This window comes from Eucalyptus grandis, chromosome 3, assembly GCF_016545825.1.
Source record: "Eucalyptus grandis isolate ANBG69807.140 chromosome 3, ASM1654582v1, whole genome shotgun sequence".
NCBI classification, from domain to species: Eukaryota; Viridiplantae; Streptophyta; class Magnoliopsida; order Myrtales; family Myrtaceae; genus Eucalyptus; species Eucalyptus grandis.
Window position 1 is genome coordinate 19,387,631 of NC_052614.1, and position 17,440 is coordinate 19,405,070.

Genomic DNA, 17,440 nt, shown 5'->3' on the forward strand with positions numbered 1-17,440 from the left:
CTTCACGCAGAATGAAAAGGAATTTTTTTTCATGTGTTATTTTCATACGTGATTTGGTAACTTTTTATGATCCAAGGTGATTTTATTTATTTATTTATAGATCAGTAATTTTACCAAAGTGACATTAACTTTTCCAGTGATCTTATAAGTACCGGTCATAGATCATAGTCGGTGAATTGGGTTATAAATTCTCCATCGTAGAATCGTCCCTCTTATCTACGACATTCTTTGATCAGGCCCACTTCGGTGCTTTAGAAAATGAGTACTGCACGTGTTTGTGAATGTAACTTGGAAGCGCTTTCTTCCCAGCATCAATCGGTACTGCATTTCTCCATCTTACTATTCCATGAAATAGGTAAAAATTGCTTTAAGTTATTGAAACGTCTATAAGTGATTTAACAATCCACTACAACCATATCGATCTATTACACTAATAGAAAAGCTGCCTCAGATCGCAAAAGTTTTTACCACAAAGATAGTTTTGTCGCCGTCAATATGCCAAAGGTGACGAAAGAAACTGTTCTTTTGTTGCCTTAGGTACAGTTAAGGCAACGAAATTCGATCTTGTTGCCATAGTTATGCCGGAGGCGACACGCTCTGTATTTTTATCGCCTCAGATTGAGTTGAGGCGACAATCAACTGCGGTAAAAAAATTCCTGATGAACGTGAAAAGAAAAGTGGCTTTAGTAAAAGTGAAGAGGGGCATTATTAGATGTACCCATGTCGTCGGTGTCCTGCTTTCCGCTTCATACGTCCCATGTGCAAAGTCAAGTCTCCTCCGTGTTTCGCAAGCCTCCATGCATAAGTTGTTCTCCGCGGGTGTCAGACGTCGTACGTTGCGTGAGTTCCATTGCCATCGTTAGCGGAGAAGCATTGTTATTTATTTAGTGTCGTGTTTTCTTCCAACGAATTTCAGATGATAAAATTCTTCGGGCACTTGATTAATTAAAATACGCATCAAGCATGATAGTACCCTCGTCCTATTCATATGTTCTTATACTTATCTAACAATGATTGCCTTTCTACATAGATTAGCATGCTCATAGCAGTTGCCTTCGCGCAACTTAATTGATCTAGTTATGTTCGACACCAAATTACCGACGTTTTTTACTTTCCATTTCAATCATTAAACGTCATGGTAGGGATTATTGACGTTAGCCAAGTAGATAAAACGGGTTCAAATTGCCCTCAGTGTTGGGGATTAAGTTAATATGCTAGATCCAACCCCTAGAGAAAGCTATAAGACTCCCCATTTTTCTGTAATCATTTTTAGTTTTAAACCCCACTAGAAAAAGCTGTCAGATCCACCCCATTATTCACTCTTGCATGTGCAGGGGAGCACCTCAGTTTATCCAGCCCTTCTAGAGTGTGGAAGTGACTGCTCATAGGCTCACAACGCGTTGCCCGTTCCATAGGTTCTGTTGGTCGGACTAATATTGCTTAGAGACTTCGAAATATATTGGCAAAGTCCCATTCATATTTGGTAGAATTCCACGTTTTTTGGTCGAGCACAATTGCTCTGGACAGCAGTGCAGTTAAAGTTTAATGCAAAGGAGTCAAAGTCTCCTTGAGATGACATTACTGGGTCACAACTTTGATTCCCTTGATTGTCTTGGTGGGTCACTAGGGTGTGGAAAATTCTTATCTACTTGGCTCTGCATATATACGATGTGAAAGTTTTCTCTACTTTTCTTGAAAGGTTTGTTAGTCAAGTTTGCCATGGCATTTTCATTTCAAAAGATATGTATAGCTCTAGGACAAATTATGAAAATTCATTATAAAGAGACCTTCATTTATGAATTTTTCCACTAAGATGACTTTGAATCTCCAATATCCTTTTAAGTTTAATAATGTGCTTGTTAAACGTTTTAGGGCTACAATAATAACTTTCAACTTTTAAAGAATTGCCTCACAACTTTAAGATGCCATGACCTTAAAAAATGCATTACCAAATACACAAATCACAACACTTTACATCATAATTACATTGCTGCGCAACTGCAACTATGTCAAATATATTTCACTTGTTATTAGTTTGATTCAAAGTCAAAGCGATCATTACGTACCGCTGAATATACCCAACATAAATTCACTTGATTACTGAGTTACCACTATGCATGACTGTCAAGTCAAATCTCCTTGTGTATCCACTTTGTAATTGGCAAATGAATGTTAAAAATCAAATCAGTAATGATGAGGGAAGAAGAAATGAAGAAGGTAGAAACATAGCTTAGGAGATGCGACATAAAGTAAACTTCAGTACCTAGTTATGAGGGTGAGATATAAAAATTTTCTGCGATGATTTCATAAAGTGATACGTATTTGATAAAATTCAGACAAAAAGGCAAGCAGCTCTGAGGGGCAGCGGTCCCTGTCCTCGTCAACCCAAGTAGACAGTAAAGATCAACAATTGGTCCAAAGATTAGGATTGACAGTCATGGAATTGCCTTAAGCAATAACGTGGGAATCTTTTCCGTCATTTCCGGGAACTTTATTCCTCCTACCATAGAGTCTAGTCTTAGCTTAAATTTCGGGGCGAAATCCAAAGACCTGCATAAAGTCCTTGTGAAAAGGTCTGCATATTTGCTCGGTTGGATGAGGATTTGACGCCACCCCACCTTCCACGGTAGAAGGATGCATGATTGAAGAGGATTTTGCAAGAATTGCAGGTTTGGGATATCTCTGCACTTGCCAAGCCGCCCATCAGCCGCAGAGACTAGAAGACGACAAACGTCTAGTTAAATGAAACTGGGGAAGCCCCAATAATTGAAGGCATGTTTGGCAATTTAATTGGCATCCTACTTTTCTTTTTTAAATAATGTTTGCCGTGCGAAATCAATTGTGTTGGACTTGGTGGAACGTGAAAACCAAGAATCAAATCATCATCAATTTTTTCATGCGAATTGACTCTTGATGACCCACGCTTTCATATTCTAAGTCAGAAAGTCAGTCTTTGCATGGCAAAAGTATCGTAAACACACTTTATTCTATAGGACAACGTCCTAATTACGGGGAATAGAAAGTGGCTTCACAAAAAGTGAGAATGCACTCAGGTCGTCCACATTCTGCTTTTTATTTCATCCATCCAACTTGCAAAGTCAAGTCTCCTCCGTTTTTTATAAGCCAAAAGTCGGGGCAAGCCTCCATGCATTGTTCTTCACGGTTGTCGTATGTCTTTCATTGTGTAACTTCCATTGTCATCTGCAGAGAAACATTGTCATTTATTTAGTGTTGTCTTTTCTTCCAACAATTTTCGGACCGATGGCATCCTTTAATCACTCAATTAATTATAATTCAAGATAGTCCCCTCATCCTATTAGTTGCTTTTCTACATGGATCAATATGCTTATAATAGTTTCCCTTGCCCAACTTAATTTATCCAGTTATGTTTGATGACAAATTACTAATGTATTATACTTTTCGTTTCAGTCATTAATCAGGGGGGATTGGGGTGGGAACGATTTCATTTCAGGAGTAGGTTTCGACTCCCACGCTCTGTAAGGAGGCATGGCAAAAGTCTGAGAGTGAGTGTTAGAGTAAGATTAGCGTAGGACCGACCAAAAAAAAAAAAATCATGGTAGGGACTATTAACGTTAGCTAAGTAGAAGAGTCGGTGATTTCTTACTTTGAGATATATGTATGTATATCCTCTAAATCACTCTCAAGACAAAGTAAACTCCCTAAAATTTCTACATGATCAAGCTCTAAGCTTATATGGAGTTGCCCCATGAGAATTTTAAACTCTTGTGAAGTGTTTCAATGCAATGACAAGATTGAATGCACAAATGCAAATAATTACAGAGAGACAGACTTTAAAATCATTGAAATAAATCAAGTGCTAATTAAATTGCCATTATGTCCTTTTCTACCCTCAAGTCTCCTCATCTTCCCAGCCGTCTTTTCTTATCAGGGCAAACAAGAGGAGCATGAGAAATTTAATCTCATGTGCATGATGGTTTATATATACAGAATATCAAGATCTATGGAGGATTAGCATGTCTAGAATCTTCATGTTAACATTTTTGGTAACCCTTTCGTTGCTCAACTTCTGAGGTGAACTACCGACCAAAAAAAAAAAAAAAAAAAAAAAAAAAACTTCTGAGGTGAACTGGACGGACTAGGCCCATATACAAGCCCAATATCACAATAATGGTACCAAGTCCTTACGACTTACAAATCTATCAACAACCTACAAACCCAAATTCACAGGGCTCGCCAGAACATCCAGAATTTCTCCAAAGCCCAAAATCAGATTTGCTCTTATCAACCACAGCCCAATGCCCCCATCTCGAACGCGAAGCTTCATCTGCATCTGTCAAAAACAAATTCGTTTCCTGCAACACGGCTTGAATCGAACCCTGACAGAGAAAACGACCGACCTAATGACTCGAATAATCTGAGGAACAACATGATCATGCAAGACATCATTTCTCTCCCACCAAATATGATAGATAGCCCCATTCCAAGCAAGCTTTAGCACAGTTTTAAGCAGAGATCTCCCCTTACCCATTCAAACTCTAAATCCCATGCTGTGTTTGAAAGGATAGATTACTTCAAGCAGAGATGAGCGGAAAAGGATCCAAAGCTCCGGAGGCAGATACAAGCAATGAAGACTCTCGGGTACAAATCATAGGACTAAAGTGACGATGTTACCTCTGGCATTTTGATATTCAGCTCTTCTGAAAGCTGATTGATGGCTGTGTTATCGTCAACATCAAATATTCTATCTGATCAAATTGTCACTAGCCAGGTTTTCTTCTCGACTTCCTCCTGTTATACCCAAGATATCACTGGGAATAAAATTCTGTAGAATAGCAAATTCAATGATGTATGCAAAGAAATGTTTCAGCATCATGTCATATCTGTTGGCTCGTGGAAATAACAATTTCGAGTTTAAATCTCACACTTGATTATTATACTTCTTTTTGATAGTCTGTCTGTATTGAGAAAGCGAGCGCGAGGAGTCCTATTCTAAATCGGAGAGAATTACAAAGCCTGGGTCAGTTCACCACATTATTCTAAATGTGTCATTATCGGAGAGCCATTTAAGAAACTTGATTCTTGGATATTAATTAATGCCATAACTGAAGCGAAGCTAAAATGGCAGCTTGCTGCTCTTTAGGATCAAATTTTGAACTTCCTCTGTCTTGTTCTTCATGAAGCCACTTTTTTTGTATCTGCTGGTGAAACACATTGCAACTGGAGATAATACTTGTCCTAACATACTACGCACACCATTGAAGTCACTGCTCCAACCCTCTGTCATGTTTGTGGTTCTAATCTTATCCAGATTGAAACTGACTTTGATTTTGCAAGTGACAGCGTGGCTTTACTCTTGTTTTCTTTGCAATGCCTTGAAAGGTGCCTGTACTCATGGAGCTCAAGAAAAGCTAATAAATCTGAACTGAAGTAGAAGCTTCGACTACGAGCAGGCACTACACTTCGTAAATGCCAGATGATCACATAAAAAGTCTGATGGACTTACTTTTGAATCATTTTCATCAAGAATTTCTTCAACACATTCCTCAACCACATCTTCCAAAGTCGTTGCAACTTACTTTGGAATTGTTTTCATTAAGAATTTCACCAACACATTCCTCAACCACAGCTTCCAAAGTACCTATCTGTTTCAGCCATCCCAACATAACATGGGTAAGGTACAATATAAGAATATTAATGCAATGTCATCACAGAAACATCACATTGTACATTTTTGAGAAAAGCATTTTGACTTGTGAAAAACCCCAAGAATGTCTGTTGCTACCAGAGCCAACTTATATCCCACTTTGAGACCAAAACATCGCTTCAGTCAGAAAGCTCTCTTAAGCGCAGTGAAGTAATCTGGTCACTGCCAAGATGACAATTTATTTACGTATAAATATACCGTGAAGCCGACAAAATTATATTGCCCTGTTCATAGATTTGTCTTTTCTATAGTTAGCCTTTATAAAAGCCTGTTTTGTACAACTACCCATTACCAGTTCTGGAAGACATGCTTGAGAAAGTTTACCTACCAAAGCATTTGTCCATCAAAGTTGTTCTACCTACAGTAGCTTTCCCCATTTACATGCTCCCCTGCCGCTGATAACAAAAGTGCAATTCGTATAATATTTTTCACAAAGAAGTTAGTCTGAGATTTCGCTGCTTGCGTAATTACTGAATTGAATCTCTAAGGTTGTCAAATCGTATGGAATAAAATTCAACTCAAATAAGGTGACAATCTAATTACATTGCAAGCATCACAATGGATATCAACTTACAAACAACATTTTGATCCCAAAAAAAAAAAAAACATTCACAACATGAATTCACTTGATTACTAAGTTATTAGTACTAGTATTTGGTAAATGAATATTAAATGTCAACGCTGTAATGATGAAAGAATTCAATGAACGATTTAGAAACATAGCTTAGTGGAGGGGACACAAAATAAACTCCAAATACCAAACCTTGAGAGTGAGATATTTATATGATGAAGAAATTAGCAAAAAAATCTTAAACCTATTATACAACAATGAATTCAATTTTAAACATTTCAATTATATAATTAAATGCTAAATATTTTTACATTATATCAATTAAGTCCATTCGAAAATTGCTGATGTAAACAGTGTTATGTGACATGATCAATACTAACATCAATAATTTTTGCTATATATCATGTACAATAGTCAACTTGACTCCCAACAACGTGTACATGATTCTTTTGATAACTTGAGAAATTAAATAAAAAATATTGACAAAATAATGTATTGGATAATTAGAGGCAACATCTTTTTACTTTTAGTATTTTAGGATGTAAGTATTACATGAAACTTAAATATACAAGAAGAGAAAATTGTCTAAAATCTAAATTAAGTATAATGACACAATTATTCTATGATTTACATATTGATATGAAAATCTAAAATAAACAAATTTGGATTTTGATGCATGTGTATTGATGAAGATTCGAATTGTATGTAATAATTTGAAAAAGAAAAAGAGAAAACAATTTCATAGATCGCGTCTATTTATTTTTAGGCCTTAACATGAACGGTTCTTCCCTCTGACCTCACCCTCTCTGCCTCCATCCCCGGCAGCGCAGTCGCGCCCTCTCGCTGCAGCAATCGCCGCCGCCACCACTGCCATCGCCGTCGCCGGACCTCTTTCCATCTCTCTCTCTCTCTCTTCGCAGCAACCAGCTCCGCCGCCGCCGGACACAAAGGTGAGTCTCGTCTTCCCTTTGAAGCTATCGAAGGGCTCGGACTCTAAGAAGTAGAGTAGTTTGGGGACATGTCAATTTTTTCTGGAATGCTTCTTTTGCAGGCGATGCCTTCGTATGACTTTGTATGCTTTCGGCTGTTGTAAGGGAAAAAGAGGAGGAAAAAAATTTGATTTTGAGCTGTCCTCTATAGGCTAACTCATAGCGCGTTCCCGAGATCGTGACTTCTTATTTTGCGACTTCTGTGGGACGATGCTTACATGAAGTTCGGTCAAGTTTGCAATGTGCCCTTTGTGTAATTTTAAGCGGAGTACTAAAGGTTGGGATCTCCTTTTTCAATCGCTCAGTATACGTGATTAATAATTATAGAGGTGGTTCTACTTTTGGAGTCTCTTTTTATTGGTCTTGAAGTTGACATGAGATTGAATTTTATGCTAAGTCTCAAGATTGTCAAGTGTTGCTTCTCGGGTTAGGCTGTTGTGTCCTTCCGTTTCTGTGTTATGCTCTTATAGTGGCATTGTTCACCATTGTTCTTTTATATTGCGAAGATTTGATTTTATTTTATTTTTTTGGCGAAGCATCGGAAATAAATAGTTTCTTTGCCTAGGATATCAGAAAATTTCCATCTTTCCATCTGCAAATTTTCCATTTTGAGCCTTATGCATACCTTGGGACAACCCCTTGTAAGTTTGTATTGGTTAGAATTATCTTAGTTCTTGATTTGGGATGATGAGGATAATGATCCGTTGAGAGGCACCCTGAGAATTTGATAATTGAGGAGAAAAAAAAAAGGAAAAGGCTGGAGAGGAACTCTTTCTATGGCAGTGAAAGGTGTGATCAGCCACCCTACCTATATACTGGCTAATATGAACTTGGAGATACTATTGTGCTGGCGTAAATAATTCCAGGCTTTTCGCAGAATTTGTTACTGGTTACACTCAAGATCACTAGTTTGGGGAAAAAATAGCCATTTCAAGTCAAACCACTAATGTGAGATGCGTATCTTAGCATGGTCGTCCCATTATCTGACAATGTCTGCTGTCTTTTTGTTTTGAGTGGTGCCGTGGTTCAGTTATTGTGTGTTTTTAATGGGGAAAAAGCCACAAAAAAAACCCTGAATTTTGCTTAAAGTGACACATTTACCCTAAACATTTTTTTTTTTACGTGAAAAACCGCAAACTTTGTCAATCGTGATACATTTAGCCTAAACTTTTTTTTGTGACACAAAAAACCCTGAACTTTCGTTATGTGACACATTTACCCCAAAATTATAGGGCATTTTGGTCTTTTCATTTTTTTTCTTCTCTCTTCCCTCCGCCATCTGACCGGCGAAGGAAGCCGGCGTCCGGCGAGGGCTGCCCTCGCCAGCTTCGGGCGAGGTCACCCTCGCCGGCCTCGAGCTAGGGCGGCCCTCGCCGGCGTCAGGCGAGGGTCGCCCCTGCTTGCGTCAGGCGAGGGGTGCCCTCGCCGAGATCTGACAAAGGCCGTCCTCACCCGACGCCGACGAGGGTTGCTCGACGCCGGCGAGGGCCGCCCTCGCCTGCGTCGGGCGAGGTGTCCCTGCCCTTGCTAGACACCGGCAAGGGCCGTCCTCGCTCGACGCCGGCAAGGGCCACCCTCACCCGACGCCGACGAGGGCGACCCTCGCCGGACGCCGGCTTCCTTCCGCTAGCTCCGCCATGGCCGGCGGAGGGAAGAAGAAGAAAAAAAGAAAAAAAAAAGAAAAAGGAAAAAACAGAATAAAAAGACAAAAATGCCATTGATGGGAGTTTTTCACGTCACAAAAAAAAAGTTTAGGGTAAATGTGTCACTTTTGGCAAAGTTCAAGGTTTTTCGTGGCTTTTTCCCTTTTTAATGCTATTTTTTCGGATATTAGCTGCCAGTTACCTATTTATTAGACCTTACCATTTTGCTCTTCGAGTCAATTTCTACTTTTCTCAATAACGTGCCTTCTTGATGGCTTTGCTCTCAGATATTGCTGGAAGAGAAATTAAGTACAGAGTAACCGCTCAGGTATGTCTTGAACTAGCTGACTGATTGATGCATGCACTCTGTTGGGTCTTAGAATCACGAGTTAGGTGCATACGTGTTCTACTAGTTCAACAATTTAAGAGGATATAGTTATATTTCATCATGTTCTACTGCCTAGGTAGTTATTTTTAGAGTGACCATCAAATATAGAAAATGCTAGAAATTTGAATGGCTATGGTGACTCTTCAGCCCTAAAGAACATTTGAGGCTGCAAAAGGGCATCGACTTGGCAAAAATGTGAACTCCTACTCATGATGGAAAAAATCAAATCAAGTTTTCTAGCTTCTAGAAGGCTTTGGATTCGCTGGCCACAACCTAAATATGTGGCTATCTGTTGTTAGCGAAGCTTAATTTTTCACAGCTACCTTTTGTTGCTTCCAATTACTGACCTCTGATGCTGAGAATGAGAGGAACAGAGATGAGTGGTTCCACTGCAACATAGACACGTATACCTCTTGATGGCTTATCTGACATTATTGAATCAAATAGTGCCCACATCATGTAGAATTCACGACATTGTTGAGTGAATTTGGTAAGGGTCACTAGACTTCTGTTTTTGTCCGGTTAAAGAGGATTCAAAAAAATAAATAAATAAAAATTCTCATCTTATACCTTTTCTTATTAACACATTGAATCATGGACCTTTATGTTTTCTACTTTGAAGCAAAACCTAGAGTGTACTTTAGTTGAGAAAAAGCTATATCCTCCTTAATTTTCCCTATGCTTTGGATCACACATTTGAAAATCTCACGGTCATCTACCTTATCTCAGGACATAAGGAGGGAGCTTGGCATGTCTACCTTCGAGGAAGGGGAGCTGAAATTGGCAACGGTAGTGGCTACATTCTGCTATATTAGTATATCGGCATAATGTTTTCTTTGTGAACCGATTGTGATGTTCTCTTATATCGGCCTTGCCTCTCAGATAACTCGGAAGTGTGAAAAATGTGGCAACGATGAATTCGAGTATACTCGGAAGCAGGTAATGTACAATTTCAGCTCGCCGATATTCTCTCTCACAGCAATCTTCCCTAACACAAGTATTTCCCGTCTTCCCTTTTCTCGTCATTCATTCCTCCTTAATTTCTGACCCGTTGCAGATGAGATCGGCAGATGAAGGGCAAACTACATTTATGACTTGTACCAAATGCAGGGATACTATTACGGAAAACTAACTGTATGACTTATCAGATTATTATGCAATTTTGAATCTGCGGGAGGCTTTGTACCGTATGGCGATGGTTACACTGCTAAGTATCTTGTTTCGAGCTTGTGCATCTCGTTGTAGAATTTCCAGAATGAGCTTCCTAGAGTTTCACTGGAGCAATTTCTCTTGCTGTTATCAAGTGGGCTAAGCTCACTTATTGCTCAAGAGAAGATGAAAAGAACCCCTTAAGCAAAAGCCCATAGGGCTGTTTTGTGTCCGAAACCACCATTAGCTTCTTTATGGATAAATTCAACCATTGAGTCTAAATCATCAGTGAGACTAAAGTTCATGGCCATAGGATCACTGATTTAGTTGTGACAGACATTTAGATCGAACGATCCTGCACAGTTATCTAAAGACTGCAGTAATGTCCATTCAAACTTAATGGCACTCTAACTTCAAAGAAAAAAATTTAACGGCACTCACGTCTAGTTCCGAGGTTTGTTAAATTTCTCAAATATTCGGAATAGCGCCAGAGAGATTTTTACAAGCCAGGTGCAGAGTATCAAGGGAGCTTAACATGCAGACGGAAGATGGAATCTCTCAATGGAGTGATTTTCCGGTGGCCCGAAAGATGAGTAAAGGGAGTGGTGGATTCGGAAGCAGCCCTTCGAGTAGTACGTTGTCATTAAGGTCAACAGCGACGAACTCTCTCCAGGGAAATTGATGTATACTTCCCTTGACATGGTTACCAGAAATATCAAGATACTATAATGTTTCTTTCCCTAATCCCAGTACGATTTCGATATCTGACAACAGATTCTATTTATGGAGAAATCTAATTCTCTTAGCTTTTTGGAAGAGTTCAGAGAAAAAGAAAGCTTGGTCAAGTTGCAGGAAGAAAATGCCAAAGTCTCGGGACCTAGAAATGTAAAATTCAATTCCCCGGTCACATAGGGTATTTTGTCCGAGTTGCTTGTATACAAGGAGGGTTAAGCATTCAAGATACTTGCTCCAATTGGACTTCAGAGAAGAAACCATGATGTCAATGAACTTCAAATTGACATCGAGGAGGTCTATCAAGCGGAATCCATCGTGCAGAAGTTCCCCTTGTAAATCGCTCATGGACACATTGGAAAACATCGAGGAGGATAAATTCATGAAGGAACAAAGACGAAACATTAGACATGTCTACTAAATCAAGTCTAAGTTCTCTAAACTCTGGTAAATTCTGAATAAGCATTTCGAAATCTGTTTTTTCAATGTTAAGATGGTGTGTCACATATGTAGTATGTACCATCAATGTTTGAAGAAAGATCAAGTAAAACAAGTTTAGAAAAGTAAGAAATTTCAATAGTATTTAGATTTGAAAAATTGGAACAAGAGAGATTGAGGCATCTCGATTCAGTATACGCCCTTAGTTCAAGTAAAGTGGTGAGGCACGGAAATTGTTAACAACTAGGTTGAGGCTCCGAAGCTGGCGAAGTGTGAAAAGTGAGTTATCAGAATGGTGGGAACCCTAAAAACAGCTGAGTGAAGGATCGAAGCCGGCTGTTACATCATTGCAAGCGACACCGTCCCACGAGCAGCAATCCAAACTGTTCTTCCTATTATCCTGGCTAATGTTTGGATGAACTTGGCACTATATCTGCACTGCACCCGCCGCGAAGCTGGGTAAGTTGCAGATTTCTTAAATTCCGATAGCCAAAATGGGAATTTTGTTCGGCACGTGGTTAATTTGAATAATTAATAATAAATTTGAAAAACCATTGTTAAAGTAAAACGCAACCGATAACTTCTTTTTCGACCAACTAAAATACCAATCAAATAACAAGGTTACCAATTGCCATCGTCAAACCCATTAATATATTATCATCTTTTTATTATTATTCTACAATTGGCCCCTTTCATTAATTAGCTGTTAACGAATTGCTTAGATACTTTACTGATGCTATAAAATAACATCCATATTCGGCTCTAAAAGAAGAAAAAAAAATTCGAATTTGTTCATTAAAAAAAAAAAAATGGGTTCTACAATCATATATGACATTGCTCTGATACCACATGTAAAAAATTATTCACATAAACAACTTATTAATCAAGAAGAATTGGATCTATATATAACTGTAAAATACCGAAATTAATAAACACAGCGGAATTAAAGCAAAGATCTATTGAAATGTTAGATCTTCCTTTCTATGAAATGTTTTAGTATAGCAGCTTTAAATGAAATTCAAGCAACCGTTAAGTATAACCTACCATTTTATAGGCTAAAGAGGGAACTTAGCAAACCTTAATCAATAGCGTGTCAACCAAACCCCTCCTATTATAGGTTTCAGTTAAACACAATTGTCTACACTTTACTGCTCAACTATTCTAGGGTTTAATAAATATTGGAATCCATTAACCCGATTATTTAAAATAGAAAATTAATTAAATAATGTAAGCCCATATTATAGGAAATTTTCAACAGTTACAACTATCAACTAATCCATTAGCCCGTGATTTATCCTGTTGTTCACAATCTTGGAAGTGCATGTAAATGTAAATAGAGAGCAACGGGATCTGTCAAAAGTGTTGAAGTATGTATCGGGGTAGTATGGTTTTTGACCCGATCAATATAAAGAACAGACACAACGTGTATTTCTGGCCAATTTAAGACAGATGACCCTTTTTAAACAAGAATGCTTAAACGTGTCGTATGCAAGTCGACCTTTTGAGCTCGCATATGACATGTTTAAATAGCGCTAGCAATTTTTGACACGAACATGTTTACCTGACAGTTTAGACAGATTGAAAGGGTCGACTCGAGAACAAAAAGTTGTCATTTGTGTCTGAACGGATTGCTTGCTTATGACAGGAACATAACCAAGCTCAACCCAAATATGTTCAACTATATGTCAAGGTGCTCATCTCGCTAACCTTGTTGTTTGCAGTGGAATGGAAGAGAGTGGTGGGTAGTGGAATTGAAAGAAAATATTTGTCGGGCTATTGACGAGGGAAGAAATTGAGCAGTTGGAGGATTGATTTGGCCATGGAATCCATCAAAGTGCAGATTGATGCTAGTGAGGGCACTTCTAACTAAGGTGTCAATGGTTCGGTTCGGTTCGGTTTTCAAAAACCGAACGGAACCGTAAGAAAAATTTTCAGAACCGAACCGAAATTTCGGTTTGGTTCAGTTCGGTTTTTCGGTTTTCGGTTTTTAGCTTTTGGTTTTAATTTTTCTTTTTTGAAAATTCACAAAAAAAAAAAAAAAGGAAAGGAAATTTCAAGGACAGAAGAAGACCCAGAAGCGGAGGAACAAAGAGGGACTGAGCGTTGATGATGGGTCATCAGTTTTTCAACAAAATTGACGACCAGATTTTCTCTGGCAATTCCCTCAAATCAGAGGCGCCCAGAGGGCAAGCGATAGAGCGAGAATCAGAGAGCAGCTTGAGAAGGGAGAGCTAGTTTGCTCGCGTAGTAACCGGTGAAGTCATGGTCCGACGAACGCCCCCGCCGCAGAGCTCGGTCAAAATCCTCCAAAGAAAAATGGGGAGAAATTCACAGGACAGAAGAAGACCCAGATGCAGACGAATGAAGAGGGACCGAGCGTCGTTGATGGGTCGCCACTTTTTCAGCTGAAGCGACCAGATTTCCTCTCGCTATGTGCTCAAATCAGAGGCGTGCAGAGAGCGAGTGACAGAGCGACAGAGAGAGATCGCACGATCTCTTCAAAAACCCCGAAACCAAAAGTGAAACGCTGCACAATCCCATCGGCGATCACTGTTCCGCTCGCGCTGCCGCTGCTGCGGCGGCTGCTGCTGCTGCTGCTGGGGCGGGGGCTGGGGGCTCTCGAGCTGGGTCACCATGGAGGCAGGCGCGCAAAATCGAGCCAAAGGAGACGGGAGTCAGGGTGAGAAAAATCAAATTTTTAATTATTTGATTTTATCGGTTTGTGGTTTGGTTCAGTTCGGTTAACCGATAAAAACCGAACCAATAAAAAAATATCGATTTTTAATGAGAACCAAACCGAAAACCGAACCGAACTGAAAAAACTGAATTTTTCAGTTCGGTTCCTGACACCCCTACTTCTAGCAATCACTTCGTTAAAGGATCACTAATTTAGTTGTGACTGACATTTAGATCGAATAATCATGTGCAGTTATTTAGGGTGCGTTTGTTTGTGTTTACAAAAATTATTCTAGAACGAAATAGAAAAAACTATTTCTATTTCTAACAATTTTTACGAAAAATGTATTTGATAAACTTGTTAGAGAATAAAAAATGAATAAAAATACGTTAGGTAAATTTGTATTTTTGTTCTTTTAATTTTTTAATATTTTTATTTTATTTTTCCTTTTTTTCTTTCTTTTTTTTTTTTCTTCTTTTGGCCAATCGCCCTCGGCCATGGCCGACGACCCCGACGAGGCCGGCGGCCTCGCCCAACCACGGCGAGGCTCGCCGGGGCCGGCGACCCTCCCGGTGAGGTTGCCGGTCCTCGACGGCCATTCGCCGGCCATGGCCGAGGCTGGCAACCGGCCAAAGAAAAAAGAAGAAAAAAAAGTGTTTGTGTTTTTATTCTTTTAATTTGTTTATGGAAAAAAAATAACTTTTTTTTTTTTTTTATTTCTGTTCTAATTTTGTTTTCGAACAAAAAAACAGATTTTGAAGAAAAATGCAAACAAACTCATTTCTATTCTTTTTTTATTCTAGGGAACAAAAAAATAGAAAATCCGTACATGAACAAAGAAAAGAAACACAAACATGCAAGCCCCTAAAGACTGCAGAATGTCCATTCAAATTTAATAGCACTCTAACTTCAAAGAAAAAAACTTAATGGCACTCACGTCTAGTTCCGAGGACCGTTAAATTTCTCAAACATTCGGAATAGAGCCAGAGAGACTTTTACAAACCAAGTGTGGAGTATCAAGGGAGCTTAGTGTTGACACCTAAATTTCACCTAAACTAATTAATTTAAAGTAGCATTAAAGGTTAGGAATTAGTCACAAAAATTAAAATACAAAAAAATGAGTTAAAAAAAAAAAGACAAAAATGGTCGGGTCGGGCCGGATTCGACCATGGCCCAACCCACCCCTCTCTTTTCTTCCCCTTGCTCTGGGCCCGGCCCAGCCCCTTTTCTCCTTCAGCCCAGCCCGCGAACGAGTTGGTCGTCTCCCTCGATTGGTCTTCGCACGACCTGCAGGAAACAGAAGGCAGCAGCAGCACAGCAACAGAGGAGCAGCGAGAGGAGCAGGAGGATCGGGGTCCGGCGTGATCCGCGGGTCTCGGAGCAGGCCAGTCGATAGGCTGGTGAGACAGGAACCGGGCACACCGACCGTTGACCTTGAAGAGCTCGGGGTACCTGCATATGGGGATAGGAGCGCGAGAGAGAAAAAGAGGGAAACACAGGAGCGAAACACTGGGGAAAACCAGGAGGAAAGGAAGGAAAGAGGTCAGAGAAGGAGCTGAGGAGCCCGGAACGTCTAGCTGCCGCCGGTGAGCCGTCGATCGCCGCTGTAACCTTCGGACCCCAGCAACACAGGGAGCGAAGAAAAAAGCCGTGAGAAATACTGAGAGAGAACGACAGAGAAATGGAGAGAGGGAAAGAGAGTTAGAGCGAGACGGAGAGCGAGAGAGCCAGAAGTTGCCTGGGTCGAGCGTCACTGGCCCACCCTCGACGCCAATCGCCGAGGCCCTCGAGCACGCGACTTCTCGTTCCCGAACCTCTGCATTTACGGTGAGTTGCCTTTCAGTTCAACCCGGTCGTTTCCGAGGATCTCGGCTCGGAGACATCGCGAGGTGGCCGACCGAAGTTCGATTCGTCTCGAACTGGCTCTCGCGCAGCGGTCTTCGAGCCGAGTAGGGGTTTTTGTGACGGAAACTCATCCCCACGAACCTTTTTTGCATTGCCCTGTTTTAGTGATAGAATAGCCGGGCGAGTTTCCTCTGATCCTTGGGTTTTCCGGTCCAACCGAGTCGATTTATTTGATGCTGAACATCTCTTGGTGATTTCCCTGGGTCTGGATCTGAGCGGGTCCTAAAAGTTGGTTGATATCCTCTCCCCTCAAGTCAGTGCTCACCACATGTTTGATGAAACGCTTGAACTAAGTCAACGTGGGTTTAACCGTGATTTTCAGATCATTTAGAATGAGTATGCTCCTGTTCTGATAAAAGGAATCCTTTATGGATCATGGAGCATGATTTTATTCAGATTTTGTTGTTGTCATGGCCAAATCCGAACTTTCTTTGGATGCGTGTTTCTTGGTTGTTGCCGTGCTCAAGGCAGTAGAAAATAACTGTGAACGTTCGTTTAATGTCTTGAGATCCTTGTCTAAGAATGAAGTTCTCTTTAATGTTTTCCTTTGAGCCCTAACGTTGAAATAGAAAAAGAGAGGAAGAAGAGAGTTTAATGTTCGGGAATGGTTCCACGAAGAGGTCAAAGTTCTGGGAGAAAGGGGCAGACGTTCGGGAGAAAATAGGTCGGCATTAAAGTGGGCCGTGGGGTGAATTGTTGGCTTGCTGGACTCACCTAGGTTTATTAGGCTTCGGGGCTTTTTCTGAAATTTGGGCTTAATAAGCTTAAGTTTATAATGGGCTTTGGGTTCTTTTCTTCTTCTTTTTTGGGAAATTATGAATGGGTTGCTTGTCTGGAACGTTGCTTTCTCGCCACTCCTCTATGTTAATTGTTATAATATTTTTTTTTTTTAAAATTAATTTAAAAATTTAAAAATTTCGAAAATCCAAAAAATGTAGGTTTGGATTAGGATCGGCCATGTATTTAGTGTAATTAGGCCTCTATTTGCCCATATATTGATTATATTGCACATTTAATTTACCTGTTTAATTATGTTTGCAATTGCTTAGTGGCATATGTTAATTTTACTGCAATTATGATCTTGGTAGCTATAATTATTACTTTAAATGATTGCGCACCTGCATGATCACCTCATATGTTAGTGGATATATATAAAATCAATTCAAACTGCCTGACAAAATCCTTTCTTTCAAAATGAATAATATTAGGTACCGAAAGAGCACTAATTGATTAATTAATGTAACCAAATCCCCGAACTTAAA

General features: G+C 39.8%; 1 protein-coding gene across 1 annotated transcript; it reads left to right on the forward strand.

The window, feature by feature from the left end:
- The first annotated feature begins 7,483 nt into the window (after positions 1-7,483).
- Positions 7,484-10,464, forward strand: LOC120291080 (DNA-directed RNA polymerase I subunit RPA12-like). The gene is made up of 5 exons (XM_039307996.1): positions 7,484-7,523; positions 9,177-9,217; positions 10,007-10,066; positions 10,160-10,216; positions 10,335-10,464. Exons 1-5 carry the CDS (start codon positions 7,487-7,489, stop codon positions 10,407-10,409), a joined length of 270 nt encoding a protein of 89 aa, XP_039163930.1. The 5' UTR covers positions 7,484-7,486; the 3' UTR covers positions 10,410-10,464.
- The last annotated feature ends 6,976 nt before the right edge of the window (positions 10,465-17,440 follow it).